General features: G+C 34.6%; 1 protein-coding gene across 2 annotated transcripts in view; it reads left to right on the forward strand.

Annotated features, from left to right (window-relative positions):
• Nucleotides 1-26,799, forward strand: part of pld1a (phospholipase D1a) — an 86,807-nt gene that overhangs the window by 39,159 nt on the left and 20,849 nt on the right. For both annotated transcript variants that reach the window (XM_062040934.1, XM_062040935.1), the window contains 12 exons: nt 4,417-4,528; nt 8,513-8,578; nt 11,425-11,483; nt 12,312-12,404; nt 14,003-14,155; nt 17,629-17,778; nt 17,899-17,982; nt 18,146-18,227; nt 21,108-21,218; nt 21,283-21,468; nt 24,700-24,913; nt 25,256-25,384. In XM_062040934.1, the coding sequence (XP_061896918.1) occupies nt 4,417-4,528; nt 8,513-8,578; nt 11,425-11,483; nt 12,312-12,404; nt 14,003-14,155; nt 17,629-17,778; nt 17,899-17,982; nt 18,146-18,227; nt 21,108-21,218; nt 21,283-21,468; nt 24,700-24,913; nt 25,256-25,384 (1,439 nt within the window). The remainder of the gene's footprint in view (nt 1-4,416; nt 4,529-8,512; nt 8,579-11,424; nt 11,484-12,311; nt 12,405-14,002; nt 14,156-17,628; nt 17,779-17,898; nt 17,983-18,145; nt 18,228-21,107; nt 21,219-21,282; nt 21,469-24,699; nt 24,914-25,255; nt 25,385-26,799) is intronic.

Genomic DNA, 26,799 nt, shown 5'->3' on the forward strand with positions numbered 1-26,799 from the left:
ATATATATATATATATATATATATATATATATATATATAAACAAACACTTAAAATGTAAAGTGTTTTGTGTTTAATATAAATGAACTCTGACCTAGTATAGTTCAAAGGTCAGTATTGTGCGCATGACCAAAACTTAGCGTTTGTTGCGCTCTTGCAAACAAGCTAACGCAGCGAATATGAGAAGAGTTACCCCAAAAAATGTCAGAAAAAAGAAAGAAAACATATATTTTTCACGACGAATGAGAGGTAGAGTTTTTTTTACCACTGTGAAAGGATCCTGCGTGTGTTTAATTTGCGGGGCAACTGTGGCAATAGCAAAGCGGCACAATGTGGAGAGACGTTTCACTACGTGTCACACAAGCTACCATGCTAACTACCCACCGGGCAGTGCACTGCGCGCAGAAAAAGCCCGCGAGTTAAAGGCAGCTTTGTGCAAACAGCAGTCTTTTTTCACTAGACCGGTTAGAAACTCCCAAAAAGCAACCGAAGCCTCGTTTAGAGCTGCACAGTTCTTGATGAAGAAAAAGAAGGCCTTTACAGACGGGGAGGTTGTCAAAGAAGCAATGATGATAATTGCTAAAACTGTGCTTGAAGACGAGAAGTATGGAACCAATGTACTCTCCAGTCTCTCCGATGTTCAACTCGGGGCAACTACAATGGTAAGAAGAGTGTCGGCGATGTCTGGGAACTTGACCGATCAGCTGGATGGTGCTTGATGATTTCGCCACAAAAGAAGAACTTCTGACACTGCTGCCCCTGAAGACAACTATGAGGGGAGTTGACATTTATAACGCAGTGAAGGAGTTTTTGGTGGAAAAAAAGGTGGCGCTGGAAAAGCTGGTATCAGTGACTACGGATGGGGCTCCTGCTATGATCGGCCGACACACAGGATTCGTTGCTCACTGTAAAGCTGACCCAGAGTTCCCAAACTTTCTGCAGTACCACTGCATCATACACCAGCAGGCCTTATGTGCAAAAGTGATCTGCTTTGAGCACGTAATGACTCCCGCCGTAAAGATCATAAACAGCATCCGCTCCAGAGCTAAACAGCACAGAACATTCAAGGTACTTTTGGAGGAGCTGTCAGCTGAATATGGTGACCTGCTACTACACACAGAAATCCGATGGCTCAGCAGCGGACGAATTTTGCAACGTTTTTTGTCACTTTTGGGTGAAATCAAAGAGTTCATGCAGTCCAGAGGTGAGGACACCGTGCTGCTGGAGGACACTGAGTGGATACTTGACCTTGCATTTTTAACGGACATTACTGGAAAACTGAACAGTTTGAACTGTGAGCTGCAAGGCAAAGGTAAAACTGTCGCAGATATGATAAGTGCTTTAAATGCATTTAAAGCTAAGATGAACCTGTTCTCTGTACATTTACAGAGACAAAAAGTGCTGCACTTTCCCTCTGTGCAGATGGTGCTGAAAGACAATGCTTCTGCATCTGAGGCTTTTGACAAAGTTGCAGAAAAGTACTCTCAGGTCATAAACAGAGTTGGGCAAGAGTTTGAGAACAGGTTTTGTGACCTGGATCAGCTTGAGCCATGTATGTCGTTCATTTGTAATCCTTTCATGAACGTGGACATATCATGCATTGCTGAGCAGTTAAGTGCAACATTCAGCCTGGATGCTGAACAGGTGGAGATGGAAATTGTAACACTGCAAAATGACCTCCACCTCAAAGCCCACCAGGCTGCACCAAACTTTTGGTGCCTTGTTGACACAGAAAAGTACGGTGGTGTATGTGCAGCAGCTATGAAGGTTGCAAGCCTGTTTGGTTCAACTTATCTTTGTGAATCAGCCTTTTCTGACATGAACTTCATCAAGAACAAACACAGAACACGCCTCACTGATGCACATCTGCAAGACTCACTCAGAGTTGCAGTGTCAAGTTACACACCAGAGTACAACACACTAGTTAACAGCATGCAATGCCAGGCTTCCCACTAACTGACAAAGAAACAGATAACAGATTTGGTGTCCAGTTCAAAGTGTGACATGATTTATTTAAAAATTGGAGAGTTTACTTTTGTATTTTACATGAGTTATTATTTGTACAAACATGGTGCAAAGTAATTAATGATTTGTTAAAAAATTTCAGTGGCTAGCTAGTTAAAATGGGATATTGTGATTTCACAAGACTGTCTTAGAAGTGATCATTTGAAAATGTTCAATTTGAAAAATGTGCGTTAGAGAAAATATAAAAATAAAGTGTTGCATATTGATATTTATCTGTTTCTATATATATTTATTGTGAGAAATCATTAAGATGATCAGTGTTTCCACAAAGATAAATATCATTAATTATTAATAATAACATAGATTTAAAGGTAAATTGAGCAAATTGGCTATTTCTGGCAATTTATTTAAGTGTGTATCAAACTGGTAGCCCTTCGCATTAATCACTACCCAAGAAGTAGCTCTTGCTTTCAAAAAGGTTGGTGACCCCTGTCATACACTATATTGCCAAAAGTATTTGGCCACCCATCGTAATGATGAGAATCAGGTGTCCTAATCACTAATCACAGGTGTATCAAATCCAGCACTTAGGCATGGAGACTGTTTCTGTGAAAGAATGGGCCGCTCTCAGTGATTTCCAGCGTGTAACTGTCACAGGATGCCACCTGGGCAACAAATCCAGTCCTGAAATGTCCTCGCTCCTAAATATTCCAAAGTCAACTTTATTCTAAGAAAAGTGAAGAGTTTGGGAACAACAGCAAGTCAGCCACCAAGTGGTAGGCCAGGTAAAGTGACAGAGAGGTCAGCATAGTGCAAAGTGGTAGGCCAGGTAAAGTGACAGAGAGGTCAGCATAGTGCAAAGTGGTAGGCCAGGTAAACTGCCAGAGAGGTCAGCATAGTGCAAAGTGGTAGGCCAGGTAAAGTGACAGAGAGGTCAGCATAGTGCAAAGTCAGGTAAAGTGACAGAGAGGTCAGCATAGTGCAAAGTGGTAGGCCAGGTAAAGTGACAGAGAGGTCAGCATAGTGCAAAGTGGTAGGCCAGGTAAAGTGACAGAGAGGTCAGCATAGTGCAAAGTGGTAGGCCAGGTAAACTGCCAGAGAGGTCAGCATAGTGCAAAGTGGTAGGCCAGGTAAAGTGACAGAGAGGTCAGCATAGTGCAAAGTGGTAGGCCAGGTAAAGTGACAGAGAGGTCAGCATAGTGCAAAGTGGTAGGCCAGGTAAAGTGACAGAGAGGTCAGCATAGTGCAAAGTGGTAGGCCAGGTAAAGTGCCAGAGAGGTCAGCATAGTGCAAAGTGGTAGGCCAGGTAAAGTGACAGAGAGGTCAGCATAGTGCAAAGTGGTAGGCCAGGTAAAGTGACAGAGAGGTCAGCATAGTGCAAAGTGGTAGGCCAGGTAAAGTGACAGAGAGGTCAGCATAGTGCAAAGTGGTAGGCCAGGTAAAGTGCCAGAGAGGTCAGCATAGTGCAAAGTGGTAGGCCAGGTAAAGTGACAGAGAGGTCAGCATAGTGCAAAGACTTTCTGCACAGTCACTTGCTACACAGCTCCAAACTTCATGTCACCTTCCAATTAGCCCACGTACAGTACGCAGAGAGCTTCACGGAATGGCTTTCCATGGCCGAGCAGCTGCATCTAAGCCATACATCACCAAGTGGACACGCCTTCTCTGGACTGATGAATCACACTTTTCCATCTGGCAATCTGATGGAGCAGTCTGGCTTTGGAGGTTGCCAGCAGAACGCTACATTTCGGACTGCATTGTGCAGAGTGTGAAATTTAGTGGAGGAGGAATTATGGTGTGGAGTTGTTTTTCAGGAGTTGGGCTTGGCCCCTTAGTTGCAGTGAAAGGAACTTTGAATGCTCCAGGATAGGAATGGGATGGCACTACAAGGTCATATGTGAGTCAAGGCAGGTGGCCAAATACTTTTGGCAATATAGTATATATATATATATATATATATACATATATATATATATATATATATATATATATATATATATATATATATATATATATATATATATATATATATATATATATTTTTTTTTTTTTTTTTAATTTTCAATGCTTAAAAAAAAAAAAAAAAATATATATATATATATATATATATATATATATATATATATATATACATATATATATATATATATGCTCTAACTTGCTTTTCAAACATTGAAGTTATTTTTCTTCCACGCTAGGATAGGCTAAGCTAGGCTAATGCTCCATTTTCTCCAGTTCCAGAGTGTAATTTGCTGCAAAACCGACCTTTTTGTTCCTGTAAACGTTGACTTTATTTGAGGACTTCTTCCTCAGCAGGTTGGACTGATGTGGTGTAAATAAATGACACATTCTTCATTGTGCTGTGGGCTGATTGCAGCCATTAGCTTACATCTAACACGTCATTAGCTTACACAAACACCTCATTAGCTTGTTATTTGTCTTTTTGATGTCAGCCACACGGTGAGGAGGAGGACGGTGAGGAAGAGCGAGGTGAGGAAGATACCTTCGCTGCCCAGAGGCGGAGGAGACGAGCTGGTGCGGGACGAGCAGGTGTCCAGCAGGCGGGTACGTTCAATCTTTCCTAACAAAAAAAGTTGTTATTTCCACTTCCTGTCACTTCAGTAACTGAACCTATTATTACTTTATTATGGGCCTGCTTTCAAGCAAGTTGTCCTTTATTCTTCTTTTATTTGATTCTGCCTACATTTAATCCGGGACCCACCAGCCCAAGAAGGCCGACATATCTTATACATCCTTGGAAAAGTCTCCATTTATTCATTATCTTTTGGAACATTCTGTGTTTCCATGGTGACGATATTAAGGGAAAAGACCCTCAATGGGCCCATTGATTAGGTACGCACCCTATCAACACTACATTTTATTTTTTAAGGAAATGAGGCAACATGACCTCTTTTTAGTTTCCTCATTCGTCAAGCCATTTAAACCGTTTTAACGTCAACATGTTTAGGACGTGCTATTCTGCTAGGTGTTAGCATGCTAACTATTTGCATTTCAACACTGTCGCTATTTTACTATCAATCAATCAATCAATGTTTATTTATATAGCCCTAAATACAAATAAATAGCAGACATGCTGTAGAAACATTATAAAACTGGTATTTTCTCCTATCTGGTCACGTGCTAGCATGATAACATTAGCATGCTAACGCTTTATTTGAGCTCATTTGATATGTTTAACCCTAAAAATCAGGGATTTTGATACTTGGCGTCATCTTGCTGAATTTCCCCCAGGGATCAATAAAGTACTTTCTACTCTATTCTATTCTATTCATCTAGGAAGTATTTGTTAGCATGCTAACCTTTTATGCTAGCATTTTTGCAAATTGTATTCGTATAAACCTCAAAATCATGGTTGTCAATACTTTGCTGCATCTTATAAGTACATGACCTTTTCCTATGTCATCATGTTAAAGTTAGCATGCTAACACATTATTTTAGCATTTAATTGTTTTTTAAATTTATTTATTTAACCTTTATTTCACCAGGAAAGTCCCATTGAGATGTAAAAAAACCTCTTTTTCAAAGGAGTCATGGCCAAGAGGCAGCAACAGATCCAGTTAGATACAAATACATGTCATACACATGAAGAAAAACACTTACAATTCAATCTGGATTTAAAAGCGTTGAATGAAATAAGTTCAGTTAATTTCCAGTCTTTTTGCAACATGTTCATGTAAAAGTAGCAGAGTAAACAAAAGCCCTTTTTCACAGTTCTGTGCGGGCAAAAATGTTCTATGTTTAACCCTAAAAATCATGTATTTTGATACGTGACGCCACCTTAGAAGTACGTTAACTAATACCTAGCTTAGAATGCTTAAATTAGCATGCTAACGTTTTAAGCTACAATTTTAGCTAATATTGATCTTTTATACCTAAAATTCTATATTTTTGAGACATGAAGTAGTAAAGTAAAGTAGGCTAGCTGTTACGATTATAACAAGCTAATGTTAGCATGCTAATATTTTAGGCTAGCTTTTTAGCTTCAATGAAGCCCGAAGTTGACAGCACAGACATCAACATTGCTGCAGTTACTATAGTAGTAGTAGTATATTAAAACATACAATTGCTGCAGTTACTATAGTAGTAGTAGTATATTAAAACATACAATTGCTGCAGTTACTATAGTAGTAGTAGTATATTAAAACATACAATTGCTGCAGTTACTATAGTAGTAGTAGTATATTAAAACATACAATTGCTGCAGTTACTATAGTAGTAGTAGTATATTAAAACATACAATTGCTGCAGTTACTATAGTAGTAGTAGTATATTAAAACATACAATTACCTAGCAGTTGAATTAATAAGGGCAGTTTCTAATATTTTGGTTGCCTATTTAAAAATAGAATATTTGAATGTAAAAGAAAAAGCATACTTTATTATTTTGTGTTTGTCTACAATTAGGGGTATCCTGATCCGATATTGATATCGGATGTCGGTCCGATATCATCAGGAAAACAAGTATGGAAAATATGTGCTTGCATGTAAAATGTGTGATATCATGTGCGATACAAGCAGTATCGCAGCGTGTTTACTTGTTAACATCTAAATGTCCTCCAATAACCACTCAATTTCTTCTATTTTAGTCAAGTCATTTACAAAAGGTAAACATGCTAGGCTACTAGGAGCTAGCAGCTACACAACAGCTAAGCACACGATAGCACACAAGCTAGACATAGGTAATAATCTTTGCACAGTATTGCAGTGTAAAACAACATAAAGAAGTACCATAGTTGCATTACACTTACAAAGCCCCCAAGGCACAAGGGTATTAGAAAGTATCCAGTAACAAACGTGTCCGCATCATTCAACTTACTGCATCATGCTTTTAGTATAATACATTATTTTCCTTTAGGTGTCGCTAAAAAAAACAAAAACAATTACCACTCCACTTCAACTTAAAGACAGCATTTCTAGGTGGTAAATAATAAATAGGCCCGTGTTTGTCATTGTTCTCTGTTTGACTTGATCAAACCTTTTCTACCGTTCCACACTGCATTTACAATATTTGCTTGCTTTACGCGGCATCCTTTTGAAAAGAAAATTGGATGCATACATTGTGGTGGTCTACAACCACGTCGGACGTGAATTAACCAAAGCTGTTTTTAATGTTTTGCCTGTCTTTGAATTTTTTCTTTGGCAATATTGCACTACAGTAGAGTGCATGTTGATCATGTTTGATAAACCACGGCAAGATACGTACTGCTTGTCTGCATGTTGTTGAATAAGGAAGAGTGGCATTGAAAAGTCAGCATGGTGATATTAATATTAATATACAAACTACAAAAGCAGCGAAGTTGTGTAAATGGTAAATAAGAAGAGAATACAACAAATCCTTTTCAACTTATATTCAATTGAATAGACTGCAAAGACAAGATATTTCATGTTCACACTGGAAAACTTTGTTATTTGTTGCAAATATTAGCTCATTTGGAATTTGATTTGATTTGCAATATAAAACTCTACGATGCAAAGCGAAAGCCATTTATCAACAACACCCAGAAACGCCGTCAGCTTCGCTGGGCCCGAGCTCATCTAAGATGGACTGATGCAAAGTGGAAAAGTGTTCTGTGGTCTGACGAGTCCACATTTCTAATTGTTTTTGGAAACTGTGGACGTCGTGTCCTCCGGACCAAAGAGGAAAAGAACCATCCGGATTGTTCTAGGGTGAAAGTGTAAAAGGCAGCATGTGTGATGGTATGGGGGTGTATTAGTGGCCAAGACATGGGTAACTTACACATCTGTGAAGGCACCATTAATGCTGAAAGGTACATACAGCTTTTGGAGCAACACATGTTGTTATCATGGACGCCCCTGCTTATTTCAGCAAGACAATGCCAAGCCAGGTGTTACAACAGCGTGGCTTCATAGTAAAAGAGTGCGGGTACTAGACTGGCCTGCCTGTAGTCCAGACATTGAAGGCTAAAATATGAGAAGGGAGACTGTTGAACAACTTAAGCTGTACATCAAGCAAGAATGGGAAAGAATTCCACTTCAAAAATGTGTCTCCTCACTTCCCAAACCTTTACTGAGTGTTGTTCAAAGGAAAGGCCATGTAACACACTGGTAAAAATGCCTTTTTTGCAATGTGTTGCTGCCATTACATTCTAAATTCATGATTATTTGCAAAAAAAAAAGAAGTTTCTGAGTGTGAACATGAAATATCTTGTCTTTGCAGTCTATTCAATTGAATATAAGTTGAAAAGGATTTGTTGTATTCTCTTTTTATTTACCATTTACACAACGTGACAACTTCACTGCTTTTGTACTTTGTTTAATTATAATTATTAGTTGTATTCCTTTTAGGACATGACCCCACTGCTTTATGTCACGAGTGTACAAAAACTGTGTGTGTGTGTGTTTGTGTGTGTGTGTGTGTGTGTGTGTGTGTGTGTGTGTGTGTGTGTGTGTGTGTGTGTGTGTGTGTGTGTGTGTGTGTGTGTGTGTGTGTGTGTGTGTGTGTGTGTGTGTGTGTGTGTGTGTGTGTGTGTGTGTGTGTGTGTGTGTGTGTGTGTGTGTGTTTCTGCAGAGACAACTAGAGGACTATTTGAACAAGCTGCTGAAGATGTCCATGTACCGCAAATATCACCACACTGTAAGTGATGATATGTTTTTGTATTGCAATGTGTTGAGTCATAATGTTGACTCAAGTTGAATGATCAGTCAGAGTCAAACATCGTCTGATGCAAACAAAGTTGCACGTGTTAGTCAGGAATGTGCCGACTGTACCTGCCCAATGTTGTTGTAGGACATTATTTAACCTCGGTATCCTTTATTAGTGTGTATTACATCAACAAGCAGACATGTGTGTGTGTGCAGAAGGTGTACATTTAACATAGGTATGGTTTATTAGTGTGTATTAAATCAACAAGCAGACATGTGTGTGTAGAAGGTGTACATTTAACGTAGGTGTGGTTTATTAGTGCGTATTAAATCAACAAGCAGACATGTGCAGTGTTTCCCATAAACTGCCAAGATACCTGTGGCGGTGGGGGCGTGGCTATGGGCGTGGTCACCATGACATTATCGAGTAATTTGCATAATTTACTACAATGATATGATTTTCTCTAAAAAGACTCAAAAAATGTATACTTACTAATTAATAATAACAGTTTTGTTTTAAACGTCCATCCATCCATCCATTTTACAATATAATTACAACACTTTATGTACATATTTATATACAGATTTGAACAATAAGTTATTCACTGAAATATATTTATGAATTGTGGTTCTTACAAAAAATATATCTTATAAAATATAAAAGCTAAAATGTCTCTTAAAGCTCTGCCCCTTTAATTAGTGCATACTAAATCATTTAACTTTAGCCTACTACTACAAGCATATTATTTACCAGCAACATAAAGTGAAACAGAGGCAGAGGTGTCCTGCCACGGTCAGTAACAAATAAACAGAAAACAGTAGTGGTCAAATACAAATAAGGCAACAAGAGAAGTATCCTACACTTCTCTTTTGTAAAGTAAATGTGAACAGCCGATATGGGCATCTACATCTACTATATGATCATCTACATCTACTATATGATCATCTACATCTACTATATGATCATCTACATCTACTATATGATCATCTACATCTACTATATGATCATCTACATCTACTATATGATCATCTACATCTACTATATGATCATCTACATCTACTATATGATCATCTACATCTACTATATGATCATCTACATCTACTATATGATCATCTACATCTACTATATGATCATCTACATCTACTATATGATCATCTACATCTACTATATCAGGGGTGTCAAAGTCAAATGGACGGAGGGCCAAATAAAAAATTTAGCTACAAGCCGAGGGCCGGACTGTTCGAATGTTCATTGAAAAATTTTTAAATGACGCATATAGTCTAGTGAACCTAATTGAACCTACTGAAAACCTAACAAATATATTCCAATATGATCAGATAAATAAAGCAATATTTTCTTATGGCTCTGTCAGTAATCTTTAATTTTCAACAGACACAAAAGACAAATTTCCTTTATATAAAAATCCCCATAACATGAACATTAAATGAAAGAAACCGGTATTCAAGGCACCATCAGTAGCCTATATTTTCTATTTTAGCAAAAGTGGGCTAAATTTACTTCAAAGAAAAAAACAATAATAGCAATTTTCTATCATCCACTCAACTGAAATATTTTTAAAATATAATTAAATTGAAATACAATAAAATAAAGTGCAAAAATCTATAAATCAAAAACAACACTTTGTTTAAGGAGAAGTAACATGCAGTGAAAACAAATATTAAACTTTAACTTTTAAACTTGAATTGAGTAAAAACTCTAAATATGTGATTGCACAGTAATGTTCACATTAAACCCCCCTCCTCCCTCCGTGGGAGGGAGGCGAGTTGGGTGCCCGAAACCCCCCGCTGGTTTCGGCCCGCCCCTTGGCGCGCGTCGCACGGCGGGCTCCGCGACCCGACGGCTGGCCCTCGTGGCTTGACGGCGGGCGCGTCCCGACGGGCCGCGCGTAGGGGTCAAACGCAGAAGTCTCAGGGCCTCGTGGTGAGGGGGTGGCCTGCGGGTTTCGGCCCGCTTGACCCCCCCGCTCCGCTTGGCGCGCGCGGCACATGACGGGTTCCGCCACCGACGCTCGGGCTGCAGCCCGACGGTGGTGCGGGCCCGGCGGTGACGCGCGGTTTGGGGAAACAAAGCAGAAGTCTCAGGGCCTCGGGGCCGGGTTTCGGCCCGCCCCCTTGGCGCGCGTGGCACGGCGGGCTCCGCGACTGACGGCCGGGCTGCAGCCCTTCGGCCGGCAGGCGCGTCCCGGCGGGCCGCTCGCCCCCTTTCGGAACCTTGGACCGGCATCCGCTTGGTGCGTGTAAAAGATCTGCGGTCTGCGGGCCGGTTCTAATAATAAATCAAGATCATCCCAAGGGCCGTAAAAAACCTTCTCGCGGGCCGGATATGGCCCGCGGGCCTTGACTCTGACATATGTGTACTATATGATCATCTACATCTACTATATGATCATCTACATCTACTATATGATCATCTACATCTACTATATGATCATCTACATCTACTATATGATCATCTACATCTACTATATGATTTGCCTGAGAAGCTGGACAGGACAAAAAAAAAAAAAAAAAAAAAAAAATTATTTTATTTGTGTCGGACGTAATTCTTTCATGGCGGGCCGCCACAAATAAATGAATGTGTGGGAAACACTGATGTGTGTGCAGAAGGTGTACATTTAACATAGGTATGGTTTATTAGTGCATATTAAATCAACAAGCAGAAAGTGTACATGTGAATGCATAATGCATAAGAACATCATTGCAGCACATGAATCATGTGCTTTAAGTGGGAGTCAAATTTGACACAATATGAGAGGGACAAGCGGTAGAAAATGGATGGACAGATGATGGATGAAACCTTCTTTTTTTTAAAATCAGATGGAGTTTATCGACGTCAGCCAGTTGTCGTTCATCCACGACTTGGGCCCCAAGGGACTGTAAGCCTTTTAGCATTCTTTTTCTTTTTATTTGCACATTTATTCCTTTTTTATTTTCTTAGTATTAAAAAATGTGTATTACTTTATTTATATTTATTTAAAATAATTATTCATAGTTAGTTTATTCAATATTTGTATACAGTACAGACTTAGACTTAGATCAACTTTATTGATCCACTAGGGAAATTGTTCCACACAGTAGGTCAGTTACAAAGGATGGAAAGGGTAAGGATGGAAAGGATAATGCAGGTATAAAGTAGACTAAAAATGTACCATAGTAGCAATATAACATATATGTAATATTTACAAATTATATGTACAGTATATAATATATACTGATCTATTATATTATATTTGTATATAATATATACAATATATAACAAATCCCAATGACGATGTACAATATTACAGTATATGTAGCATAAAATAGAGAGTAGATCCAGCAGAAAATATAGAGAAAATATTATTATAAATATGAAATTATTAAAACAAATATAAATATTCAAAATATACAACACGTATGATTTAAATAAAATTTGAGCAATTTTTTTTCCATATCTTTTTTTTTAAATTTTTAAATTTGCCATTATTTTATTACCTGGCCAGCATCTAAAAAAATACAATAAAATAATATTAAATATGTAATAATATGTACAGAATGAGTTAGATATACTATTAAATAATATTGTGATCTGACCAACATTCTAACATTTACAAATATGTTTTTTTTAATAGATTTTACACAGCTACTGTAAATGTTTATACCATAAATATCATTGACTTATCATCATGGTGTGTATTATTATTATTATTGTGTGTGTGTTGCAGGGAAGGGATGATATACAAGCGCTCGGGGGGTCACCGTATCCCCGGTATGAACTGCTGTGGTCACACAAAAGCTTGTTATCGCTGGTCCAAACGGTTCGTATCTAACTTTTCTCTTTAGTTTAGCACCTTCGTACTGTCTTATGTACAAAAGCACCCTCGTACTGTCTTATGTACAAAAGCACCCTCGTACTGTCTTATGTACAAAAGCACCCTCGTACTGTCTTATGTACAAAAGCACCCTCGTACTGTCTTATGTACAAAAGCACCCTCGTACTGTCTTATGTACAAAAGCACCCTCGTACTGTCTTATGTACAAAAGCCAAAGCAGTGAAGTTGTCACGTTGTGTAAATGGTAAATAAAAAGAGAATACAACAAATCCTTTTAAACTTATATTCAATTGAATAGACTGCAAAGACAAGATATTTCATGTTCACACTGAGAAACTTCTTTTTTTTTTCTCCAAATAATCATTAATTCAGAATTTATTGTCAGCAACACATTGCAAAAAAGTTGTCACAGGGGCATTTTTACCAGTGTGTTACATGGCCTTTCCTTTGAACAACACTCAGTAAAGGTTTGGGAAGTGAGGAGACACATTTTTGAAGTGGAATTCTTTCCCATTCTTGCTTGATGTACAGCTTAAGTTGTTCAACAGTCTCCCTTCTCATATTTTAGCCTTCATATTGCACCACACATTTTCAATGCTGTTGTAACACGTGGCTTGGCATTGTCTTGCTGAAATAAGCAGGGGCGTCCATGATAATGTTGCTTGGATGGCAACATATGTTGCTCCAAAACCTGTTTGACCTGTCAGCATTAATGGTGCCTTCACAGATGTGTAAGTTACCCATGTCATCCATAAACAATTTGAAATGTGGACTCGTCAGACCACAGAACACTTTTCCACTTTGCATCAGTCCATCTTAGAAGAGCTCGGGCCCAGCGAAGCCGGCGGCATTTCTGGGTGTTGTTGATAAATGGCTTTGGCTTTGCATAGTAGAGTTTTAACTTGCACTTACAGATGTAGCGACCAACTGTAATTACTGAGTCGTTTTCTGAAGTGTTCCTGAGCCCATGTGGTGATATCCTTTACACACTGATAGCGTTTTTTGATGCAGTACAGCCTGAGGGATCCAAGGTGTGTAATATCATGGCTTACCTGCAGTGATTTCTCCACATTCTCTGAACCTTTTGATGATATTACGGAGCGTAGATGGTGAAATCCCTAAATTCCTTGCAATAGCTGCTTGAGAAATGTTGTTGTTCAACAATTTGCTCAGGCATTTGTTGACAAAGTGGTGACCGTCGCCCCGTCCTTGTTTGTGAATGACTGAGCATTTCATGGAAGCTGCTTTTACACCCAATCATGGCACCCACCTGTTCCCAATTAGCCTGTTCACCTGTGGGATGTTCCAAATAAGTCTTTGATGAGCATTCCTCAACTTTATCACTCTTTTTTGCCACTTGTGCCAGCTTTTTGAGCGTTGTTAGAGTGTGGTGTTATTTTGCAAATATAAAAAACAAAATCCCACACGTTTGGAAAGCTCAGTCCAGCCTCCTACGGCTCTGTGATGCTCTTGCTTCCCACGACTCTCCTCTGAAAAACAACAAAGAAGACACGCAGCAAAAGTTGACAGCACTATCATACACACATGATGACGACGTGTGTGTGTGTGTGTGTGTGTTACAGCTGGCTGGTGGTGAAGGACTCCTTCCTGCTCTACATGAAGCCCGACTCGGGCGCCATCTCCTTTGTCCTGCTGTTGGATAAAGAGTTCAGCATCAGGATGGATTCCAAAGACACGGAGACCAAACACGGAGTCAGGATTGACAGTTTGTCCAGGTGACGTGTGGGCGCAGGGGTACCTAATGAAGTGGCCCGCCAAGTGTACCAGTCTTCATTTTAACGTTACTTTCGGTCAGACTTTAATCATACACATTGATTGACTTTTAGTCAGGAACATTTATTTACTTCTAGTCAGACGTTAATCATATCCATGGATTTCATTTGATTTAGTTTTAATTATATTTTAATCTTTTAAATTGGTTTAGTTTCAGTCACATTTTAATTATTTAGTTGACTTTGTTTTAGTCATATTTTAATCATTTAAATTGATTTAGTTTGAGTCATATTTTAATTGATTTGGTTTTAGATATATTTTAATCATTTAAATTGATTTAGTGTTCGGCATATTGAAATCATTTTAATTAATTTAGTTTTAATCATATTTTAATCATTTAAATTAATTTAGTTTGAGTCATATTTTAATTATTTAAATTGATTTAGTTTGAGTCATATTTTAATAATTTGAATTGATTTAGTTTTAGTCTTATTTTAATCATTTAAATTGATTTGGTTTTAGTCATATTTTAATCATTTAAATTGATTTATTGTTCAGCTTTTTTAAATAATTTTAATTAATTTAGTTTGAGTCATATTTTAATCTTTTAAATTAATTTAGTTTGAGTCATATTTTAATCATTTAAATTGATTTAGTTGTAGTCATATTTTAATCATTTAAATTGATTTAGTGTTCGGCATATTTAAATAATTTTAATTAATTTAGTTTGAGTCATATTTTAATCATTTAAATTAATTTAGTTTGAGTCATATTTTAATCATTTAAATTGATTTAGTTGTAGTCATATTTTAATCATTTAAATTGATTTAGTGTTCGGCATATTTAAATAATTTTAATTAATTTAGTTTGAGTCATATTTTAATCATTTAAATTAATTTAGTTTGAGTCATATTTTAATCATTTGAATTGATTTAGTTTTAGTCATATTTTAATCATTTAAATTGATTTAGTTGTAGTCATATTTTAATCATTTAAATTTATTTGGTTTTAGTCATATTTTAATCATTTAAATTGATTTAGTTTGAGTCATATTTTAATTGATTTGGTTTTAGATATATTTTAATCATTTAAATTGATTTAGTGTTCGGCATATTGAAATAATTGTAATTAATTTAGTTTTAATCATATTTTAATCATTTAAATTAATTTAGTTTGAGTCATATTTTAATTATTTAAATTGATTTAGTTTGAGTCATATTTTAATAATTTGAATTGATTTAGTTTTAGTCTTATTTTAATCATTTCAATTGATTTGGTTTTAGTCATATTTTAATCATTTAAATTGATTTATTGTTCAGCTTTTTTAAATAATTTTAATTAATTTAGTTTGAGTCATATTTTAATCTTTTAAATTAATTTAGTTTGAGTCATATTTTAATCATTTAAATTGATTTAGTTGTAGTCATATTTTAATCATTTAAATTGATTTAGTGTTCGGCATATTTAAATAATTTTAATTAATTTAGTTTGAGTCATATTTTAATCATTTAAATTAATTTAGTTTGAGTCATATTTTAATCATTTAAATTGATTTAGTTGTAGTCATATTTTAATCATTTAAATTGATTTAGTGTTCGGCATATTTAAATAATTTTAATTAATTTAGTTTGAGTCATATTTTAATCATTTAAATTAATTTAGTTTGAGTCATATTTTAATCATTTGAATTGATTTAGTTTTAGTCATATTTTAATCATTTAAATTGATTTAGTTGTAGTCATATTTTAATCATTTAAATTTATTTGGTTTTAGTCATATTTTAATCATTTAAATTGATTTAGTGTTCGGCATATTTAAATCATTTTAATTAATTTAGTTTGAGTCATATTTTAATCATTTGAATTAATTTAGTTTGAGTCATATTTTAATCATTGAAATTGATCTAGTTTTAGTCATATTTTAATCATTTAAATTATTTTAGTTTGAGTCATATTTTAATCATTTGAATTGATTTAGTTTTAGTCATATTTTAATCATTTGAACTTATTTAGTTTGAGTCATGTTTTAATCATTTAAATTGATTTAGTTTTAGTCATATTTTAATCATTTTAATTAGGGATGTCCGATAATGGCTTTTTGCCGATATCCGATATTCCGATATTGTCCAACTCTTTAATTACCGATACCGATATCAACCGATATATGCAGTCGTGGAATTAACACATTATTATGCCTAATTTGGACAACCAGGTATGGTGAAGATAAGGTACTTTTTTTTTTAAATTAGTAAAATAAGATAAATAAATTAAAACATTTTCTTGAATAAAAAAGAAAGTAAAACAATATAAAAACAGTTACATAGAAACTAGTAATTAATGAAAATGAGTAACATTAACTGTTAAAGGTTAGTACTATTAGTGGAGCAGCAGCACGCACAATCATGTGTGCTTACGGACTGTATCCCTTGCAGACTTTATTGATATATATTGATATATAATGTAGGAAGCAGAATATTAATAACAGAAAGAAACAACCCTTTTGTGTGAATGAGTGTAAATGGGGAAGGGAGGTTTTTTGGGTTGGTGCACTAATTGTAAGTGTATCTTGTGTTTTTTATGTTGATTTAATTTTAAAAAAAAAACAAAAAACAAAAAAAAAACGATACCGATAATAAAAAAACGATACCGATAATTTCCGATATTACATTTTAACGCATATATCGGCCAATAATTATCGGACATAGCAGGCCGATATTATCGGACATTTCTAATTTTAATTGATTTAGTTTTAGTCATATTTTAATCATTTAAATTGATTTAGTTATAGTCATATTTTAATCATTTAAATTGATTTAGTTTTAGTCATATTTTAATCATTTGAATGTATTTATTTTTAATCATATTTTAATTATTTACATTGATTTAATGTTTGGCATATTTAAATCATTTTAATTAATTCAGTTTGAGTAATATTTTAATCTTATACATTGATTTAGTGTTGGACATATTTAAATAATTTTAATTAATATAGTCTGAGTCATGTTTTAATCATATAAATTGATTACGTTTTAATCATGTTTATTCATTTAAATGTATTTAGTTTTAATCATATTATAATGATGTACATTAATTTACTTTGAGTCATATTTTAATTATATAAATTAATTTTGTTTTGCTGCTATACATGGATATAGTTGCAGTCCTATAAAAGGATTTAGTTTAAGTCCTATAAATGGATTTAGTTTTAGTCATGATGAAATCCACAGTATGACAGAAAAGAAGAATCTTTGCTGGAAATGATGTGTGTGGTGTAGATAAGAGCAGAGATGTGCAGCAGGCTGAGTGAAGGGGATGTGTGTGTGTGTGTGTGTGTGTGTGTGTGTGTGTGTGTGTGTGTGTGTGTGTGTGTGTGTGTGTGTGTGTGTGTGTGTGTGTGTGTGTGTGTGTGTGTGTGTGTGTGTGTGTGTGTGTGTGTGTGTGTGTGTGTGTGTGTGTGTGTGTGTGTGTGTGTGCAGGACGTTGGTGTTTAAGTGCAGCAGCTACAGACACGCCCGCTGGTGGGGTCAGAGCATCGAGAGCTTGGTGAGGAACTACGGGAAGGCGTTCCTCCGAGATCACCGCTTTGGCTCCTTTGCACAGGAGCAGGAGAAGGTTCTGGCCAAATGGTGAGAGGAGCAAAATAGTGCACTTACCTCCATTTAACATTGGATTTTTTTGGAGAAAAAAAGTCCGTAAATATCGGAGGTGTCACTCATGACGTATTGACGAGTCATGTAACTATGCAGGTACGTGAATGGAAAAAGCTACATGGAGGACGTGGCCAACGCCTTGGAGGAGGCCAGGGAGGAGATCTTCATCACGGACTGGTGGTGAGTGCTGGCATCACCTTCATCACACCACTTCTCATTTGTCATCATGTGTCTGGTGGTAAATGTTGTCATCACCATCATCACACCACTTCTCATCACGGACTGGTGGTGAGTGTTGTCATCACCGCTTCTCGTTTGTCATCATGTGTCATGTGTCCTTCAGGCTGAGTCCTGAGATCTTCCTGAAGAGACCTGTGGTGGAGGGAAACCACTGGAGACTGGACTGCACACTCAAGCGCAAAGCTGTGAGTCACCACAATAAAATACCCTGTTTTTCCTGGACCATAGGGCGCACCGGATTATAGGACGCATTAAAGGAGTCATATTATTATTTACTAAATGTAAAAGACTTCCTTGTGGTCTACATAACATGTAATGCTGCTTCTTTGCTCAAAATGTTGCATAGATGATGTTTTACTCATCATCTTCAACTCACTTTCTGACAGTCTCTTCAGGATGCACCCTTTTGTGGGCGTGTCTTATTTACATGCCTCCACTTGGACAGCGTCTTCTCCTTGTTGTAGCGGTGTAGCGTGCAAGGACGGGAGTGGAAGAAGTGTCCAAAGATGGCGCTAACTGTTTTAATGACATTCACACTTTACTTCAATCAATAACGGAGCAGCATCTCCTCATCCGGAAACAACAACACCCGAAATGTGTCCCGTGAAAAAGTCTCTCTAATAACTAAAGTTCCTTGGGTGAATAATGTAAAGTCACTACACCGGTATGTTTTAGTGCTTTCATGGTGAGTTTACTGACAGATATAAGTAAGAACTTTACACTACTTTATATTAGAAATGGCAACATGAATGTCACATAAGAAGAAGATAGAGAAAAAGAAGAAGATTATCCACTACGGTGTCATCACAGACTACAAAGGCAGACTCACGCACATTTTCAGGACTTATGCAGATCCCAAATAAACATCAGCAGGTACCAGAAGGTAAGAAATGTTACTTTTGCATAATATTGCGAAACAAAACAGCAGATAATATGTCTGCTAATAGGTGCCATTTTATAGTCCTTATACACACAGCATATTAATACTCCTATGTTTAACGCGGCGACAATCCATCAAGTGGTGTGGCTTCATAGCTTACCGAAGTTGTACTAAAAACATTTTGACAGATTTTTGAGCACTGTGTGTAATGTTCTATACTCTCAATGGAACATTTAAAGTTTTGGCGTTGTTTACTTGAGTCATATTGCAGTCTACACGTATCTCTTATGTGTGACTGCCATCTACTGGTCACACTTATCATTACACCATGTACCAAATAAAATAGCTTTCATATTTCTCACCGTTTACCTGACACAAGAAATGTGACACATTGGGGGGGAGGGGTGCACTATTCACTTTAGCCACTACGTGGCGCTAGATCAGGGCTGTCAAAGTCATTTTAGCTCAGGGGCCGCATGGAGGACAATCTGTTGACTATTCAAATCATGGCATTAAAAATAAAAAAAATAAAGACGACTTCAGATTTGTTATTCGTCTTACTTTGGCCAAAAATAGAACAAACACATTCTGAAAATATTACAATAAAAATATAGAAAAAAATGGTAAAGTTTAGATCCATGAAGGAAAGAAGAAAGTGAATGAATGTTTATAAGTGAAGACATTTACATATGTATACACATGTCTTTTCTTTTGTATTATTTTTTTAATGACTGAAGTAACGTTTATGACAACCTTTTTCCAAAACACAATAAAGAGTGTGAGATATAACAGGATAATGTACAACACAATATAGAATGTGAGATATAACAGGATAATGTACAACACAATATAGAATGTGAGATATAACAGGATAATGTACAACACAATATAGAATGTGAGATATAACAGGATCATGTACAACACAATATAGAATGTGAGATATAACAGGATCATGTACAACACAATATAGAATGTGAGATATAACAGGATCATGTACAACACAATATAGAATGTGAGATATAACAGGATAATGTACAACACAATATAGAATGTGAGATATAACAGGATAATGTACAACACAATATAGAATGTGAGATATAACAGGATAATGTACAACACAATATAGAATGTGAGATATAACAGGATAATGTACAACACAATATAGAATGTGAGATATAACAGGATAATGTACAACACAATATAGAATGTGAGATATAACAGGATCATGTACAACACAATATAGAATGTGAGATATAACAGGATAATGTACAACACAATATAGAATGTGAGATATAACAGGATAATGTACAACACAATATAGAATGTGAGATATAACAGGATCATGTACAACACAATATAGAATGTGAGATATAACAGGATAATGTACAACACAATATAGAATGTGAGATATAACAGGATAATGTACAACACAATATAGATTGTGAGATATAACAGGATAATGTACAACACAATATAGAATGTGAGATATAACAGGATAATGTACAACACAATATAGATTGTGAGATATAACAGGATAATGCATACATTTAGCATTTGTTTTCAAAACGCTTACAAAAAAGTGGGACCCCAAACATTTACTGTAGGACCCCATTTTTATGACTTGATGGGGTCCCTGGGACCCCCTTTTGAAAATTCCTCAGGCCAACACTGATGGAGTGTTGGTGCGTGCAGCCGGCTGTGTTCTAATACTAATCAAATATCATCCTGGGGGCCACAGATAATTCGTTCATGTGTTGTAATACTAATCAAATATCATCCCGGGGGCCACAGATCATTCATTTGAGGGCCTTGACTTTGACACATAGGCAGTAGAGTATTGGAGATCCTAAAATGTGTTTTTTTGGCCATTCCAACTTTGATCATGGTGTCATTTGCTTGAGTGGAACTTTTCATCATTTTTTGCAAACGACATTGCAAAAATGATTAACCCCTCTTCCTCTCACGCGAGATCTACCCAGGAATGGGGACTTATGAACCCCATCCTACTGTATTACAAAATAATCAATTAAAAACATGTTTGTTTATGTGAAACATATTGCTGTAGGAAGATAAGAATACTATTTATAATAGTGTAAAATACTAGCATGCAAGCAGTATTTATGTGTTTTTAGCTCATCTTCCAATTGCGGAATAAATGATTATTGTAATATTTGTGTGCTCACAGCAACAAGGAGTGCGCGTGTTTGTCATGTTGTACAAAGAGGTGGAGTTAGCGCTGGGCATCAACTCGGGCTACACCAAGAGGACCCTCATGCACCTGCACCCCCACATTAAGGTAAGCTGCAGGTGTGCCTAATATTGTGGCCCAGGAGCGTCATGTACTTTATGTACGGTGTCAGGTGATGCGCCATCCAGACCACGTGTCCTCCTCCGTCTACCTGTGGGCGCACCACGAGAAGATAGTCGTCGTCGACCAATCGGTGGCCTTTGTGGGCGGGATCGACCTGGCGTACGGTCGCTGGGACGACCGGGAGCACCGCCTGACTGATGTGGGCAGCGTGACGCGCTCGGTGGCGTTGGAGCAGGTGAGAGACGCACACAGAAGAAAGTAAGAAGCACTGTACATTAAAAGGTATTCAAAACATGCACCCCTTGTTTATCAAACATATACACCACCTGGTGGCGCTGTTATTAAACCCTATAAGTCAGAGTATTTTTAATTTATTTTTTTGCATGTATAAAACAATTGTCTTCAATTAAAAAAAAGCATTTCACAAGTATAAAAACAATTTTCTTTAATTATGAAAATTATTTGCAAGTATGAAAACGTTTTTTTCCAATTAAAAAACGATTTTAAAAATTATTTTTATTTTTTAATTAATTAATTAATTGAAATAGTTTTTTTTTTAATTAAAGAAAATTGTTTTATACAAGCGAATAATTTTTTTTATTTAAGAAAATTGTTTTTTGTACTTGTGAATAATTTTTTTATTGGAAATGTTTTTTGTTAAATGAAAACAATTATTCGCTTGTATAAAAAAACATTTTAAATAAAAAAAAAACTATTTCACAAGTATAAAAACACTTTTATTCAATTAAGAAAATTATTTGCAAGTATGAAAACGTTTTTTTTTCAATTAAAAAACGATTTTAAAAATTATTTTTATTTTTTAATTAAAGACAATTGTACCCCAAAAGGGACAAGCAGTAGAAAATGGATGGATGTTTAATACAAGCGCATCATTTTTTTAATTTAAGAAAATTGTTTTTGTACTTCCGAATATTTTTTTTAATTTAACAATTTTTTTTTATACTTGCAAAATCTTTTTTTAATTGAAAACATTTTTTTTCATACTTATAAATAATTTTCTTAATTGAAGTGTTTTTATACTTGTGAAATAGTTTATTCTTTTAATTTAAGAAAATTGATTTTGGACTTGCAAATTATTTTTTTAATTGAAAAAAATTGTTTTCATACTTGCAAATCGTTTTCTTAATTGAGGAAATGTGATTTTATACTTGTGAAATATATATTTTTTAAATTAAATTTAAGAAATTTAAGAAAATTGTTTTTGTATTTGCGAATAATTTTTTTAATTGGAAAAAAAAAGTTTTTATACTTGCAAAATCGTTTTTTAATTGAAACAAAAAAGTTTTCATACTTGCAAATCATTTTCTTAATTGAAACAAAAAAGTTTTCATACTTGCAAATCATTTTCTTAATTGAATTTTTATACTTTTGAAATTGTTTTTTTTAATTAAAGAAAATTGTTTTATACAAGCAAATAATTTTTTTTATTTAAGAAAATTGTTTTTGTACTTGCGAATAATTTTTTTGATTGGAAATGTTTTTTTGTTAAATGAAAAAAATTATTCGCTTGTATAAAACAATTTTTTAAATAAAAAAAAACTATTTCACAAGTATAAAAACACTTTTATTCAATTAAGAAAATGATTTGCAAGTATGAAAACTTTTTTGTTTCAATTAAAAAAAGATTTTGCAAGTATAAAAACTTTTTTTTTTCCAATTAAAAAAATTATTCGCAAGTACAAAAACAATTTTCTTAAATTTGAAAAAATTATTGGCGAGCATAAAACAATTTTTTTCTATTTAAAAAAACAAAACTATTTCACAAGTATAACATCTATTTTCTTTAATTTAAAAAAAGATTTGCAAGTATGAAAACTATTTTTTTCAAATAAAAAAGATTTTGCAATTATAAAAAAAAATTGTTAAATTAAAAAAAATATTCGGAAGTAGAAAAACTATTTTCTTTAATTAAGAAAACCCAAAACAATTTCACAAGCATACAAGCACTTTTCTTCAATTAAGAAAATGATTTGCAAGTATGAAAACTATTTTTTTCTATTAAAAAAGATTTTGCAAGTATAACAACTTTTTTTTTTATTAAAAAAATAATTTGCAAGTACAAAAACTAAAATATGGTTAGCTTGTACAAAACAATTTCCTTTAATAAAAAAATGATTCGCTTGTATAAAATTGTTTTTAATGAAAAAAAACAACAAAACGATTTCACAAGTATAAAACCACTTTTCTTCAATTAAGAAAATGATTTGCAAGTATGAAAACATTTTTTTTTCAATTAAAAAACGATTTTGCAAGTATAACATTTTTTTTTCCAATAAAAAAAACAATGTTCTTAAATAAAAAAAATAAATGCGGGTATAAAACAGTTATCTTTAATTTAAAAAAATAAAAGATTTCTAAGTATTATAACAATTTCCTTCGAGTTAAAACTTTTGGTAGTAATAATCTACTGTGTGCACTCACAGCTCTTATTAAAGTGACTCATCAGCCCCACCTGTCGTTTTACAGTGCCAATTACAGCTGCTCTGAGATCAAGTGTGAATCACTCAGGGTGGAATATTACTCCCGAAAATTTTTACTTGAAAACATTTGTTGTTATACTTGCAAATCTTTTTTTTTTACTTGTAGAAAACTGTTTTTTTATATTCTGGAATCGTTGGGCTTGAGTAAAAAACATTTTTGTGTGTTTGTGGAGTTTTGGCAGTCATTTTGCTCCATAGACGTGTCCAAACTGTGGCACATTTAAAAATGTATAAAAAAGTGAAACAAAAGAACAAACAGGTGAAATGTAACGATACGATGTTGCCTCTAATAACACAGGCTGCTTTATTCTTTAAAAATATTTTAACCTTTGGGGGAAAATGTGGCGTATTTTGTGTTTTCCATAAAAAAAACAAGTTTTCTTTGACAAAAAGGGCATAAAACAAGCAAAAAAAACATTTAAAAAAATAAAACTGATAATTGATCTGAAGTTGATTTAGAGATTTAAGCATCACAAATAAAAAATAAAGTCTGACTTATTGTAACAATTTTATGAGTGGGACCCTTTTGAATTCCTGAGAATTTAAAAAAACTATCATTGCTCAAAAAATAGTAATTGTAATGAATTATTGACCTACTGAGGGCTCCAATGACTTCACATCAATTATTCCACATATTTTGTGTTTTTGCCATAATAAGTTAATAATAAGTAATAAGTTTCCATTAACAAAAAGGCCATAAAACATTTTTTTTTTTTGTAACTACATTGACAGATAGATCTGAAATTGATGCGTTGGAAAAAATAAAATATATGAGTTATTTATTTTTTAATTTTTAATTTTTATTTTTTTTTACTTATTTTGAATATTTCCATGATTGAGACCGTGCTTTTTGAGGAAGATTTCCCTTGAAAAGTGGCTCACTTCAGAGGTTGCAATACCAAAAGTGACCACTTCAGTCTTAAAAGAGTCCGACTATTAGATGGTGTTGTCTGCCATGTCTCCAGGCTGCCAACGCTCCACCAGGCAAGTTGGCGGCACCGCCCCTCGGTGACGCCATCTCCCACAGCAACGGCGGGGGGACGCCACCCGCTGACGGCGTGGAGCTGCCGAGGCTGAAGGGCGTCGGCCGCAGCCGGCGGATCCGCTTCAGTCTGTACCGACACCTGCACAAGCACACCCTGCAGCCCGCAGACAGCGTCAGCAGCGTGGACAGTTCTGGTAACGTGACTACCACTTCTTCGCTGACCAATGACATGTTTGCTTGTGTAACGTGACTACCACTTCTTCGCTGACCAATGACCGTTTGCTTGTGTAACGTGACTACCACTTCTTCTCTGACCAATGACATGTTTGCTTGTGTAACGTGACTACCACTTCTTCGCTGACCAATGACCGTTTGCTTGTGTAACGTGACTACCACTTCTTCTCTGACCAATGACATGTTTGCTTGTGTAACGTGACTACAACTTCTACTCTGACCAATGACCGTTTGCTTGTGTAACGTGACTACGACTTCTTCGCTGACCAATGACCGGGGCGGACATGTTTGCTTGTGTGCAGGGAGCGGCTCGCTGCACAGCCTGAAGACGGGCGTTGGAGAGCTGCAGGGAAATACTCGCTTCTGGCACGGAAAAGACTACTGCAACTTTGTTTACAAGGACTGGATCCAGCTGGAAAAACCCTTTGATGGTCTGTGGCGCCGCTTGTTCCGCTTCCTGTAACCGCTTAGCAACGCTAGCATACAGTGCTGCTCAAAAGTGTACATACACTTGTAAAGAACATCATGTCATGACTTTACAATCATTTCTACAACTCTTATTGTTTTGTGATGTAGTGATTGGAGCACATACTTGTTGCTCACAAAAACAAACATTCATGAAGTTTGCTTCTTTTATGAATTTATTATGTGTCTACTGAAAATGTGAGCACATCTGCAAAATCTGTGACCAAATATACATATATATATATATATATATATATATATATATATGTATATATATATATATATATATATATATATATATATATATATATATATGTATATATATATATATATATATATATATATATATATATATATATATATATATATATATATATATATATATATATATATATATAGGGCTGCAACTAACGATTAATTTGATAATCGATTAATCTGTCGATTATTATTTCGATTAATCGATTAATAATCGGATAAAAGAGACAAACTACATTTCTATCCTTTCCAGTATTTTATTGGAAAAAAAACAGCATACTGGCACCATACTTATTTTGATTATTGTTTCTCAGCTGTTTGTACATGTTGCAGTTTATAAATAAAGGTTTATTTAAAAAAAATAAAAATATATTTATTTATTTATTTATTTATTTATTTTTAAAAGCCTCTGCGCATGCGCATAGCATAGATCCAACGAATCGATGACTAAATTAGTCGGCAACTATTTTTATAATCGATTTTAATCGATTTAATCGATTAGTTGTTGCAGCCCTAATATATATATATATATATATATATATATATATATATATATATATATATATATATATATATATATATATATATATATATATATATATATATATATATATATATATATATACATATAGATATATATATATATATATATATATATATATATATATATATATATATATATATATATATATATATATATATATATATTTTTTTTTTTTTTAATTCATTTTTGAAAATTAGGCATTGATTTAGAATTGGGATGAATAATAAGAATTGCGATTTCAATGTAAATCAGTTTTTGTGCACCCTATTAATTTAGCAAGTATGTCATATACAGTATTTTGGTGTTTAAATAGCTAAATATCTGCTTGACTTACAATTTAAAAGCAAGTTATCCATCAAATTGTACACTGTGAAAATAAGTATTGATTTTACGGTGAAATGTACGGTGTTTTTACACCAGAACACTGTAAACCTAAAAAAAACCTGTACCACTGTTCTTTTACGGTATAATTATATATCGACTTAGCTACCAGTTTTTTACCCTGATATCTATTGTTTATACAATGTATTACTGTAAAAAAACAAAAAACGTACCACATTTATTTTAAAGTAAAAAAACTGC

This window comes from Entelurus aequoreus, linkage group LG03 (assembly GCF_033978785.1).
Source record: "Entelurus aequoreus isolate RoL-2023_Sb linkage group LG03, RoL_Eaeq_v1.1, whole genome shotgun sequence".
In the NCBI taxonomy this organism is placed as follows: Eukaryota; Metazoa; Chordata; class Actinopteri; order Syngnathiformes; family Syngnathidae; genus Entelurus; species Entelurus aequoreus.